This window comes from Hyperoodon ampullatus, assembly GCF_949752795.1.
Source record: "Hyperoodon ampullatus genome assembly, chromosome: 3".
Classification (NCBI taxonomy): Eukaryota; Metazoa; Chordata; class Mammalia; order Artiodactyla; family Ziphiidae; genus Hyperoodon; species Hyperoodon ampullatus.
In genome coordinates this window covers 113,578,716-113,593,518 of record NC_136916.1, presented here as the reverse complement: position 1 = coordinate 113,593,518, position 14,803 = coordinate 113,578,716, and the positions used below count along the sequence as shown (strand labels likewise).

The window sequence follows — 14,803 nt, the reverse complement described above, 5'->3', positions numbered from 1 at the left end:
CTTCCACTCCAAATAAGATAAAGCACAATAAAATGTAATAAGTAACAAAAAATAATCTGCCCTCACAAAATACTCAGAAAATTTAAAAGAGCTGTCAATTATATTTACTGAATGACACAGGCAGCCTAAGTTCTCATTGATGTCAAATCCATTCTGTTAAAAAATAATAATTTTTTAAAAGTCAAAAGCAAACATCTTTAGAAACATTATGAACCATAAATTAAACTTACCTTTTTATCTTCTTTTACTTTGTGGGTTTTCTTCTTCATTTTCTTATCATCTAACTCCTGGTCTGAAGTGATAGCAGGATTATCAATACCACCTTTCCAAGTTTCAACAGGAGAAAGAAGTGGATCTTCTTCACTTCCACGATGTCTTCCTTTTCTTTTTGTTTTAGAAGTGGTGAAAGCTTCATCATCACTTGCATCTGAATGCGTTCTTCTGTAGTATGACTTGGCTTTACTGAATAGGGTTTTAGATTTGTATTTGTATTTTGAAGGTCTCCGTTCCCCATGGCTTTTTGAGATTCTATCAGAAAATCCATTTTCTTCATCTCCTTGGGTGTTATTCACAAATGAGTTTCGAATTTTAATAATGCGATTCTGACTATCATCTGGGACAACATATATCTCATCAGAATAGCCCTTCTGTTTGAAAATTGTGTCAATAGGTTCTGAATAGTTATCTGAGGGATCCATATCTTCAGGATGTGCCAAAGGCACCCGGGAGGTCTGTTTTCTTGGATTTTTACCAATACCAGCTTCAATTGTTTTTAAAAGGTTTGGATCCAACTTTTTCACATTTGTCTTAGGTACAACTGGTTTAGGTTTAATAGGTGGAGGCACTTTATGGTTGCGTTCATGGTCATGACAGTTTGGTGTGCTGTGAATAGGATATTCATTTCCTTCCAAATCTAATCTATATCTGGAACGGTCACTAGGTGTTGGAAGCAACTGTACATCATCCCCAATTGGACTATAAGGAGGTGGTGCTTCTGTATCATCATCTGAATCAGGGTAGTTGTTATAGGGAAAACAGTCTCTGGGAGATGGCAGGAAAACATCTTCATTTTGATGGGTTGATTCCCTTGTATTATCAGATAAATAGGAATTTTCTATCATATTTTTTTTCTCTAGAACATCACTGAAAAACAGTGTAAAGACCTCAGTTTGCCGATGATACTGAGATAAAGAATACAGTGCTGTAAATTTAGCAGTGATCTCAGTTGCAATGTGCTCTCCTTCAGTCATTAACTCTTTGATGGCTTCATTTTCAAAAAAGTCTGCTTGGCTGTCAGTAACTGCCACCAGCTGTACAGGAATGGTGTCTTGAACTTCTGATAGAAATGCTCGAAGCATTCCCATTGATGCTTTCCGTTTGGCAGAATAAACTAATATATACCCATGAACCAGTTCATCTTTCCTTACTCCAATTGAGGAATGGTATGATAATATTGTGATCTGTATTCGCCTCCTTTTTTCACCAATGATTTTATCAAGCATTAGGGAATTATTCTGTCCAGCTTGAGCAGCACTGCAAGAATGAGAATCAAGGAAGGGTGAAAGAATAAGATCCACACTAAATGGATCACCACACATGGCACACATGACAATTCTCAAGTCAGCTTCTGATACATCCTTATTGGTGGGAACTGGGCTCACCACATCTAAATTATGTTTAACTGATTCTAATACTCCTCTTAGAGCTTGCTTTATTTGGGTTTCATTAAATTTACGAGGATATGTACCAGCAGGTACATCTACAAAAGGACATTGTAACTTGTTTGCCAACTGTTGCCCTTGGTGCCTGAGAATTGGTAGATTCTTACTAATAGAATCTCTCTGATTAGCCAGAATTAATGTAAATGGAAGGTTAGCCATATACTTATCTTTTCTGATCTGAGAAGCTTCCGTTCTTATTTTTCCAATAAATTCCCCAATAAAATTCAGTGACTCAATGGAATTAAATACACAGAAGCACCCATGTGGTTTAAAGGCAGCAGTCCATAACTGACTCAAAAAGTAAGGCGACTTGGCATCAACGGGCCGAAGATCAAGTTCATAAATTTTTCCATCTAAGGCATACTCATCATCAGTGGATTGTGTCCTTATCTCATTTGCTAGTTCTTGGGAAAGGCCATCCTTCCCTAAAATGAAAAGGTTAACTTTATCTATATTGGTACTATCATGATACAACCGTAAGCGGCCATGATCCAACTGCAAAAGACTGCTGGCAAGTAACTGCTCTACTTTAATGTCTGTACAGTTTTGGCCACTAAGACATGTTTCTTTAGTGGGATGATAAACGAATCCTATATGCTTAAGTAGAAGAGACTCCCTATCAGGTGCAAGTTTCTGTAAAGCTTTGTATCTAGGTTCTTCACTCAAAACTGTATGAATTTCACTCATTTTATCTGAACTAGGTGTTGCATTAAGATCTAAATCATAAAAAAGTTCAGAATGTTCAAAAAGCATTTCCTGAAACTCTTCTTTGGCTTTTTCAACTATTTCTCGCTGATGCCTACCATACACCTCTTTGCTATCAGCCTCAGTGATATATTTGAAGGCTTCATCCTCCATAACAAAGCACATAACTTCCTCCCATGGCTGCCCAGGTGAAATAAACTGAATTTTTTCCAAAGTCTTCTTGAATTTTTCCTTCATTTCTACTCTCCTCTTCTCTGATATTAGATGTTGTACATGGTTCTGATAGACTTTTTCAGCTTCTAAAGTGCTCAGGAGGTCAAATGGGATCCGTCTATCATTAATTTTGTCTATATGGTCGGTTTCATCCCAAGGTGTTTTTTCTAGCACCACAAAACATAACTGAAAATCTGCTCTCTTTTCCATTAACTTCAAAGCTTCTGACCAATTCAAATGTTCAATCTCTTCTAGGTTTGGCAAAAGAGTGTTAAAAGCTCTTGGTAAAGTATTTATATATTCTTCTCTTCTTTTTCTTATATGTTCCTGTTTAAGTTGTTCTATATGTTTTGAGAACGTATTTCTGGCCTTTCTTGTTCCCTCTAAATTGATGTATTCCTCATAATCAGGATGATTTTTCAATTTGTTACTAACAGTTTTCCAAGTTGCATGATAATCTCTCACAGTCTGCACAAGTTTTTCAAACTTATCTGTTGCTGTGACAACAAGTTGTCTCTGCGTTTTATAAGCATCCAGATAGGGAATAATTTTAGGCTTGCCACGAGTTTTATCCAGCATTTGTACCAGTGCAGTGAAACATGTCTCAATGTTGACATTAAATCGTGCAGATGTTTCCACTACAAGAAGGTTCTTTTTGTTCGAAGCAAATGCCTGAACTTCTCTAAGATAATGATCCACACATTCATCACATTTAGTTGCTGCTATTATTACAGGTTTTTTTGATTTTGATAGTTGGACAAAAAGGTTATTTACAAATTTAAGTTGATCATCAAACTTCCTATTGCATCCCTGACTTACGTCAATGCACAATAAAAACCCATCTACATTGAGCTTCCCTTCAGGCATTTGCTTCTGTTCAAAGTCTTGCTCCAAGCCTAGTTGATCAGTGCAAATGTACATTAGTTTTTCTGCTGACTGCAATTTAGAGGCAGCTGCACGTTTTATATATGGTTGCAAATTCGTACTCCGATGAGGCAAGAAAGTCTGGTCATCAATGAACTCAGTTTGTTCAATGACGTGAATTTTGCATTCTACTCCATCTTCACCACTTTGTGTTATGTCACCCCAGTACAAAAAGTGATCATTGTTTACTACTCGTCCTCCAAAGTCAATGGTGCTAAGCACAGAAGTATGCTCTGGATAATATTCATCTGCTTTTGAGCGTACAAATCTATTGCACAAACAAGACTTTCCAACTCCACAGTTACCTTTGTCTTTTTCAGTCCCAGAGAGTCCAACTACACTGATGGTATAGGATGGGGGGCGAGGCTCTTTGTTTTTTGCCATCATAACTCTCTTGTCATGTCTCTACATTCATAAAGATAACCAGATATACTTCTCATTCTGAAAATAAAATCATCTCAAAATACAGATCCCGAATTTCAGAACTATATTTGGTTCTTTGTATTTCCCTCATTTCTGTGCAGAAAGGTCTTCAAGATCATATGGATCATCTTCCTAGAAAGAGAAAAAAGACAAATCTTAATCATGAATTACACATGTCAAATTATATACATATTAAAGATGTTCATAACAAAGCACCAGACAAGTTAACAATGTTACATGTATTTTAAGAAATCACCAAAGACAGTTTATGATTTACTGTTATAAATGCAAGATGACCTCAAAATTTAAGGTAAATCTAACACTAAAAAAACTAAATACAAATTTTAATGTGATCTTACAAACTTTAAAATAAAACCCTCTTAACCAAATGTGCATTTTGTTTCTACTTCTTCCTATGAGTTTGAGGAAACAACTAGTCCTTTCCCCTCCCTCAATTTTCCTGCCTTTTCTGGCTGGAGGCTGGCTATGTTTGACGATAACTAAAACATACTAGTTGCGTTAACCACTCTCTCACAACTTAAAAAAACTATCTGCTTTCTGTAACATGGTTCCTCAAAACTTATTCCCTAAAATGGAATTTCATATGAATTTAGCAAGATTTCAGAATTAAAAAAAATTTTCAAGAAGTTTCAACATACTCCTGTGAAATCTATCAAATTTTATATCTAAAACCAGTTAAGGATATTCATATACTTAAACAAGGAAATAGAAATAAATGAACAGTTAATACAAATAATGACAGCGTTTAACTAGATCAATGCTTCTCAAACGATCTAAGGACCAACTTTTATTTCATATCTGTAAGTCAATTTTTAAAAATACAATGAATGAAATGTTTAAAAAATCTAGGTCCCAGTTTCTTACTAGATTCAAGAGACACAAAATTACTGTCAAATTGTTTCTAAATGTTTTTGATTTCTGCATTTATTCCCTCTGAGTATTTACAAAGAGCTCAGAGATCACATTTTGAGTAGCACAAAGCTAAAGAATTTTACTATTATACATTTGAGAAAATCTTTTAGAATTATTTGATATACCAACAACATCAAATAAACTTTAAGAATTGCATGTAATTTAATTTAGGTTATTTGTGTGGAAGCAATGACTCAGTCTCTTACGAAGGTTTTATTTGGAGATTCTTCACATTCTTTTGAGGTTGAAGGAAAAGCAATGCATCATTTCTACCACATCAAAATTTCACAAGGAAAATATCCAGTCATGTACATCAACATATGTGAAAATTATCTTCAATCCAGACAAAATAAAAGAATAAAAAGACCATGAGGAAAAAAATAAAAGGTAAGAAAAGAACCACTACCTGCCCCCAATATGTGGCTTCTCCACTACCCTCAAAATTGCAAGTAAACATCTATTTAGGTTGTGTTGCACATCTGCTATACTAACAACTAATGGTAAAGAGAAATTATTCTTGAAATTTAAAATTCTAATATTCCTAGTATAATAATATTTTAAAATAAAGTTTCAAATTTATTCTTGTATTCTCTAAGTTTCTCCTATCAGCCTCAACCAAATATTAATTTTAACAATATCAGCCATCTGATATTCAAGCAAAATATTTATTAGCTTCAATTCGGTAATAAATAAAATATTGCCATGTTGAAAGAGCAACATAAGTAGTAGAAAACCATGAGTAAATAGAACTGATTTCAAATTCAACTCCTAGTATTTACTAGTTTATGACAATAGTAAAGCTCTAAACCTCGAGACATGGTTCCCCCATCTATAAAATGGGGCTGCCTATCTATACAAATTTAAGAACTAATTTTCTCTTTAATGTTAAGTGCCTAGCAAAGAAAAAAATGCTTAATAAATACTAAGTTCTGTTCTTAAAATTTGATTCTTAGAACCAAGGAAGCTGTTGAAGATTTATTAAAAATGATGTGATCAGACTGGTGACTTACAAATATTTATCTGGCAGCAGTATATACAATAACTAGCAGTATAAGAAATTAGAGCAGTCCCACCCAATGCTCTTAACTCTCTTTCATTAAGTAAAAATTTTTAAAAATCTTAATGTGATCAAACTGAATATTTGCACTTAGCACCAAGTTTAACATTCTTTACCTAAACTGCATAAAAGAACAATTGGGCTACTTAATGGATATTTACTGAAAAGACAACAGTGAACTAACTGGATAACAAATTTATAAAAGGGAAAGTAGTTTGTGAAAATAGCATAGTGATTCATAACTAACAATTAAGGAAAAAAATTGAAAACACAGTGGAATATAAGGTCTATCCTTCTTACTAAGCAAGCAAAAAATTGCAGAAGATATCCTTTTAAGTGTACATCAAAAGAAAACATAACCAGTGATTATTCTGGGGAATTTTTACATTAAACAGTACAAACACTGGAACTACATATAGCTCTTTATTAACTCTTTGGTAGACAAACATCTATTCTGAAAACTAAGAGCAATTCAAAGAAGTTTAAGACTGTCCCCTGCTTTCCAGCTTAAGAGACACAAAGCTGTTAATAGAAAGGTAACAATTCAACATCATATGGACCTGAATATTGCAGAAAAATTTCAACTACAAATCTAATCCTTGTCATAATGGTCACATCTTTGTTAATATTTTTTACATATACTTATCGAAACATATGAAAAGAATCATTCATGCTCTCCTAGAGCATAAACCTCAAAAGACTGAGATACTTTTCTATCTAAAGTTATAGAGTATAAGAGTAGAAATAGGGCTTCCCTGGTGGCGCAGTGGTTGAGAGTCCACCTGCCGATGCAGGGGACACGGGTTTGTGCCCCGGTCCGGGAAGATCCCACGTGCTGCGGAGCGGCTGGGCCCGTGAGCCATGGCCGCTGAGCCTGCGCATCCGGAGCCTGTGCTCCACAACGGGAGAGGCCACAACAGTGAGAGGCCCGCGTACCGCAAAAAAAAAAAAAAAAAAAAAAAAGAGTAGAAATAAAAACACTATCACAAAATCAATTTTTAAAGTTTCAGAAAGAAAAAGGCCTTAAAAGTAAATGAAGATGAGTGGAGGCATGAAGTCTTCACTCTTTCATCATTGAAAACTGGAAGACTTTTTATCTGACCAAAAAAAACCCTCTATTATATTGAGGATAATTTTTAATATTAAGGCTTCAACACATCCTAATTAATTTGTTAGTGGCAGTCTCTGAATTACAAATACTGAAGTTTAAATTAAAAATAAGGTAGCTTTGTGTGACATTTATGGTTAACAAACCAAATTCACAGTAAACTACCAATTAGACACAGTGAGGAACATCCATATTCTTTTTTCTAACGATGCTCTCAGGCAGGCTACCTGCTGGTATTCTGAAGTCAGATCCAGAGTTTATGTCATGAGTCACCATATAGTGATTTTCAAATTCTGGTGGGAAAATTCTTTCATCTAGAGGTGGAAAAGAACACTGGGCAAATAAATAGTTGCTCTCTCCAACTCTTCATCAGAGCAGTGTCTTCTTTATTTGATTTACAGGTTTACTTAACTCAGAAACTAAAGTTTATAAAAGTGTTTTCAGATTTTCAAAATGTTTCAGAAATCCTAGACCAGAAAAAAAAAAGTGTTGCCATCCTGCCCTCAAAATTTGCCATTTGTTTGAGTGCGTATGCTATTACCACCTCAAGGGGGAAAGACAGCTACAGCTCTCATGAGATTGGCTGTAATAGGTTATAAAGAAATTTACTTTCAGACACTTGGATAGTTTATACATACATGAATTATCCACTGGTCTTCACTATCCAAGTCAAAACTGCCCTCATTAACTAACCAAGGTAATTTTTCTTCTGTGCTGAGAAAAAAAGAATGCCTTCTGTTTTTTTTTTGTTTTGAGTTCCCACTAATAAGCTAATGGCCAGTGTCTATAGGCAGGCTGTTTGATTTAATTTGAAAATTCCTTTCAAACATTTTTAATGGTAATATTTGACTATGTCAATCCAGACATACCTTTTCTATTTTTGATACAACTATTTTCATATAACTAAAAATACCTCGTTTTCTCTAATATCTACTATCATGCTGATTTTTGCTCATGAAAAAACAAAGATAAAAACAATGACCTACTCAAAGTTACAGGGTTAAGGGCTTCCCTGGTGGCGCAGTGGTTGAGAGTCTGCCTGCCGATGCAGGGGACACGGGTTCGTGCCCCGGTCTGGGAAGATCCCGCATGCCGCGGAGCGGCTGGGCCCGTGAGCCATGGCCGCTGAGCCTGCGCGTCCGGAGCCTGTGCTCCGCAAGGGGAGAGGCCACAACAGTGAGAGGCCCGCGAACCACAAAAAGAAAAAAAAAAAAAAAAAAAAAAAAAAAAGTTACAGGGTTAAGATGAGTCTCTTGATGACCAATCTTTACTTTCTTAAGCAGTAGCGCTGCTTTTAATAGTTTGCAATGCAGTTTCTCATCCTGCCTTTAAGATTATCCTATAAACTTTCACTTCAAGGAAATGTTTAGATTAAGCATTCTTACAGAAATTAATGACAAGGTACAATTTTTGAGTGGAACTGTCCTACAGTTGTCTGCTGCAATGAAGCTATCTCTACAACTAAGTTTTCTGAGCTATTTTAAGCCATTCAAACGTAACATGCTCCTTTTAATGGAGTTTTAATAACATGAAGTAGTTTTCTGCAAAAACAAAAATGTTTTTAAGTTCTATAAGGGATCTAGGAATCTGAAAAGATTCTTAGTAATTCTGGACTTAAACTAAATTTTGTTTTGTACCTTTTCACAAAACTGTTGCACTCATTAATCAATAAAAAGTATATTTTAAAAACTATTTCACGCTTTTAAGTTACCATACTGTGTCAGGAAATTCTTGCTGGCCCTATCTTCAAAATACATTCAGAATTTATTGCTTTTCACTACCTTTATTGCTATAATTCTGATCTCATTCCACTGTCATCTCTGGCTCTGGATTATTCCAAAGGCTTCTAAACTAATTTCTCTGCTTCCACTCCTGCTCCCCTTCCCAAGTCTGTTCATAGAGCAGCCAGAGTAATTCTTTTAAAACGTAAGTCAGACCCTTCCTTTCTTTTGCTCAAAGCTCTCCAGTGGCTCCTAAAAGTAAAAGCCAAGTCCTTTAAATGGCTTTCTACAAGATCTACCTTCTCCAGCCCTATCTTACTCTCTGACCTACTCTCATACTATTCTCCCCATTCTCATTCTATTCCAGTCACAGTGAGAAACCCTGAACTGTTGCTCAACAAGCTAAACATATTCCTACCTTTGCACTTACTTTTCCTAATACTCCCCAAATTCCCCTTTGCTTACCCTCCTAACTTACTATACAACTTACTTCTTTATTATCTGTCATTAACTCTATCCCTCTCCCTGCCCCGCTCCAGGTTTAATAAAGGTGCACAAAGGCACAAATCTGTTCATTCCATCATCTGGGCTCCCAAGAGCCCAGAACAGTCCTTCCCACATAGTAGCTATTCAACAAATGCATGAATGCTAATAAATATTAAAATCAAATGTTCTTAAATCTTCGGTTTAAAAAAACAAAAGTAAAGCATGTTAGGTTTACTAAATAGGTGCCATGATTTATTAATCTAAAAGATTTTCTAAAGCTATTTATGGAGAAAATATACATATATTCAAGGTCCCAAAATTTTTTGTCAAAAATTAAGCCATCAGAATAAAGACTAACTATAATCTATAATACTGTACAGGCGGAGATATTGCAGGTTTGGTTGCAGACCACCACAAGAAAGCAAGTATCACAATAACGTAAGTCACATGAATTTTCTGGTTTCTCAGTGCATATGAAAGTTATGTTTACACTATAGTGTAGTCTACTAAGTGTGCGATACCATTATGTCTAAAAAAACAAGGTACATATCTCAATTAAAAAATAATGCTGGGCTTCCCTGGTGGCGCAGTGGTTTAGAGTCTGCCTGCCGATGCAGGGGACACGGGTTCGTGCCCCGGTCTGGGAGGATCCCGCATGCCGCGGAGCAGCTGGGCCCGTGGGCCATGGCCGCTGGGCCTGCGCGTCCGGAGCCTGTGCTCCGCAGCGGGAGAGGCCACAACAGTGAGAGGCCCGCGTACCGCAAAAAAAAAAAAAAATAAAAAAATAATGCTGTTGGAAAATGGCATCTATAGACTTGCTCTACACAGGGTTGCCAAAAACCGTGAATGAGCAAAAACACAGTATCTGCGAAGCACAATAAAATGTATGCCTGTACTCAGCCAGAATAAACATCTAATTTTTATTTTTGACACCTAAAATTTTTTTTAAATCACAACTATTTACTACAGAAAACATTTCAAAGACCTAATTACGCAGAAGCAGCTCTGTAATTATGTGCTCCATCTTCTTTAAGTCAAATAGAGAAAATATCCCTTAAATAAATATTCAAGACAGACACAGATCCAAGCCCAAAGGTGATCGATCATATATTCCACAATCTTAGGTAAACTTATCTAGAACAGTTTGAGAATAAAAACATCAACTGTATACTAAAAGATGAATATGGCATGATATTGCCTTAAAATATACTTTTCTTAATGTTGCTAATTCTCAATGACAAATATATGCCGTAAAAATTAGAAGAGGAAATGGAAAAGTCATTTTAACATATAAAAGATAGCTAAGTAAACAATGTTAACACCTGTAGGAGAGTCAATCATATTCCATGTTTTCTTTGACCAAGGTTTGTACCACATAAGCACACTATCTTAAGGTTGAAAGGAATGCTAAAGTCATCATTCCTATGAATTAGTCTTTATTGAAGCATATCTTGGTAAGATTCAGGATAAACTGCTAGGATGGAGATTTTGTTTTGGTTTTTACCATATTCCTAGCACTCAGATCAGTGCCTGACACACAGTGGGTGTCCAAGTATTTGATGACTGAATGAATCAATCTCCAGACTCGGATCCCAAACCACTGGACAACCTTGAAGTCATATTCGTAGTCACAATTAACAAAAATCACACACTATTATGGGTCCATAAGGTTTAGCACAGCAGAATATTCTAATATAAAAAGTCCAGTATTTTTTCCAAGATCTTTAGTCTGCTCATTAACAAATTATGGGTTTATAAACATTAAGCCTGAAGGGTACCTTCCAGAAGGATCTCAGTAGGCAGTACTCTGAGATCTCCCCAAAACCTACTCAGCAAAGGTAATTCTGCTTTTATCCATTTTTATCTTTTGATATTTCAAGGATTTATTGTTTGAAAAAGTTTCACTGTAGAAAATATTTGAAAAGCAACGATGTAAACTATTCCTTAGATAGATTAACTGCCTATCCTGTTTTTAATCCACACTTTCCTCTAACAACATGCTGTCTCTGAGGACGTGGTGTCAAAGTTATTCTAAACTCCTCCTAGTCCACTTCCTTATTCTGTGATGAAAACAGAAGAACCAACAGTAACCTCATTTACATCAACCTATGTAAGCAACCCATTAAGTACATACTGTGCTTAGCTACTATTTGCTTAGCTTTATGTCAGAAGTTTTTTTTTTTTTTTTTTTTTTGCGGTACTCGGGCTTCTCACTGTTGTGGCCTCTCCCGTTGCGGAGCACAGGCTCCGGACGCGCAGGCTCAGCGGCCATGGCTCACGGGCCCAGCCGCTCCGCGGCATGTGGGATCTTCCCAGACCGGGCACGAACCCGTGTCCCCTGCATCGGCAGGCGGACTCTCAACCACTGCGCCACCAGGGAAGCCCATATGTCAGAAGTTTTGAGGGTACAAAGGTATGTATAGGGAAGTCCACTAAGCCAGGCTATGAATATGCTCCCTTCCAGGGTCTGAGTCCTTTCTTCTCACTTTGAAGAACTGAAAAGCAGGGGGAGAGGGCATAATTTAACGTTTGTTATTGTAATGCTACACAGGAGGGAAAACAAACTGTATTAAGTTTAACAGTATTCTTAATTATGGGAACATTAGGTGGTCAAATAAGAATCTCAAAAAGGGGTATAGACTAAAAAGGAGGTATGGATTTTTTTTTTTTTTTTAGAAGACTGAAAAACACTTTCCCCACTATTTTTAAGAAGCTTTATATATAGTACCATAGCTGAGGAGTCATAGGCAGTATGCTATACTATGGAACTGATAAATGTAATAGGAATTCAAAGAAATGAAAAATCAGTACAAACTGGTATAGGTCAGGGCTTGGAAAACTTTTTCTGTAAAAGGCCAGACAGTAAATATTACAGCCATTGACAATACTTACAAAAATGATCATTGATTATTTATGGACAATGAAATTTGAATTCCATATAATTTTCACATATACCAAAATATTATTCTTTTAACTGTTTCCTCAACCATTTCAAAATGTAAAAAGCCATTAAATGAAAACAGGCAGCAGGCTGGATTTGGCCCAGAGGCTATAATCTGCAGACCCCTGCAACAGATTAAAGGATCTGAGTAAACTCTGAAAACAGACTGAATTTGGATTTTAAAAAGAAGTCCTTCCTGGTGTGTGATTAGGGTGGAGTGGTTGAACACAGCTGCCATGTTGGAAAGTAGAAACTTATTTCTTATTTATTTCTGAAGATATAAGATCTATAGAAGGTCTTCAAGGGCAAACAAGAGTTAGACTTTGTAATGAGCAATAAGAAGCCATTCCAGATTAGATGTAGAATACAAAACTGGATTTGGTAGGGCACAATGCCCAAGAGATGGACATATACTAGAGGCTTGAAAGCACCTGAACTATCACAGAACTGAAAACAGCAGTCCAAAACAAAGATCTTGGTGACTGGCTGCTAGATAAAAGAAATAAAGACCAATGAGTCAATGTTTCTTAAAGAAAAACTAATCAGCCTCAGCAACAGATGGTGCTATCACTTGAGTTTCAGGTAACAGTATTACCAAGACAAATGAAAATACAGAAATGAAATGAGGCAAAGTCAAGATCAGTAACATCAATTTCAAGATCATAAACTTTAGAAAATTATTTAAGAGACCATTTGATTTAATACCCTTTGTAACAAGCATCCAAAGATTTACAAACTTACAGAGAAGAGTAGAAATCTGGATCTCAGTTTCCCAGATCATAGGAATGTTAATTTTCTACCTTCTCTTTAGTAATCAACCAAAATAAAAATAAAGGAGCAAATAAAAAGAGATACATTATCCTGACTCTGGAAAGGCAAGTATAGAAAGAAACGCAAAATACTGGATCACAATATTGCATCACTAGGAAGAAAATGAACAAACTATATACCTTAACAGAAGCCAAGGAATGAGTTTTCCAAGGCTGTTTGACAATGCCAAATACAATAACAAGGACAGTAATGCAGATGTAATTTGTTTATTTCCCGATTACTCCTCCTATTAACCTTGTGTTAACACTTTTCCCCAATCCTTCAATTTGGCTCACAACATACAAACTGATGCTCTTACATTTTTACCTTATATTTTCCCCTCACCTGTCAATTCATCCATACTTCCCCTGTGTTTTGGGTCCACAGTGTCATTAACTTAAATGTCTTTTTTTTCTCACTCATCCCAATCCTAGGCAACTTCCAAATGACATCTCCTTTATCTAAATTCCTTTACACCAATTTTTAAATCAATAGGTACTACCTTGTATATGGCTCTTCTACTCTATTTTTAACTGGCATTTAACTATTCCTAAATTGTCAAGCTTACTCCCCACCAAAGCTGTAAGCTCTTTTAAGGGAGCAATATTTTATATTTCCTTGTATCACTCACAGTGCCTAGCTGCTCCATAAAATACTGGTCAGGGATAATAAAATAGACTAAAGCGAATACGAAGCTAGAAAAATAAAAGTTCACCTTTCCATTAACTCTTTATGATGAAAAGCTTGAGAATCTAACCAAATGGAACATACCAGTCATATTTTAACCCTAAAATTACAAAGTTATGCATAATTTTTCCCAACAGTCTAATTCTAAGGAGTAAAACACAGACATGACCAAATATTAACAACCTATTTTATCTGACTGCAAATCTAAGGAATTGCGGTCAACCTCCAAAATACAGTGAAAACAAAAACAAAAACCTTTTTTGTCTCTCTTACATTCAAACTCCTATTTGCCGTCAAAACATCCAAATTCAAATGCTTCTTCTGTAAAGGTTTCCCAAAGAGGCCCTGACAGAAACAGTGGTTCTCTTTTCCGCATCTCTTAGTACTTGTAACTATTTATTCCTGGTAAAGTTACTACTAACTTATCTTGGTACCCCCAAGGCCAGGCACATAGTAAGTGCCAAAAAAGATAATCTGAATTAATGAATACAAACTGGAGGCTTTCAAAAAAATTCCTAATGCAGATGATTTCTTTTTTCAAAGGAATTTTTTATATTTAAGTATCGATACAATACATTTAATAGACAAAAATAAAGGCTGCCCTGGTTTTGAAGGGTGGGGTATCAGAGGAAGTCTCAAGACATCCAGCAAAAATCCATAAGGGATCCAAGGAACAGAATTTGAAAACCAATTAAAGTTCATACTTAAAATTCTTAGCACTGAACTATTTTTTCTTAATTTTCCGAGTTTGAGAAAATTATCAACAACCTTCACGTAAACAAATAGGAGCTTGATTACTCAAGTCACCAAATAATGGATCACTTTATAAAGTTTCTTCACAGTTCTTTAAAAAGCCGAATTCCCTTGGTGTACTTCAAATGTATTTTACAAACATCCTTTAGGAACATAAGACATTACTAAAACAGAACACTATACAGCGTTTCTTGAGTGAACTATATTACCTGTATCCTTCCTTGGTGGGCAAAGAAAAATTAGCCCAAATAAATAGTTTAAAAAATAATATCTATGGAAACTGAAGTTGTGAAAATTAAAACATTCTGTAGCTATCAAGAA

At 35.7% G+C, this 14,803-nt stretch overlaps 1 protein-coding gene across 2 annotated transcripts in view; it reads right to left on the bottom strand.

The window, feature by feature from the left end:
• Window positions 1–3,950, bottom strand: part of ARHGAP5 (Rho GTPase activating protein 5) — a gene marked incomplete at both ends in the record, with an annotated part of 62,317 nt that extends 58,367 nt beyond the window's left edge. For both annotated transcript variants that reach the window (XM_079700017.1, XM_079700018.1), the window contains one exon: window positions 231–3,950. In XM_079700017.1, the coding sequence (XP_079556143.1) occupies window positions 231–3,950 (3,720 nt within the window). The remainder of the gene's footprint in view (window positions 1–230) is intronic.
• Between the last annotated feature and the right edge of the window lie 10,853 nt (window positions 3,951–14,803).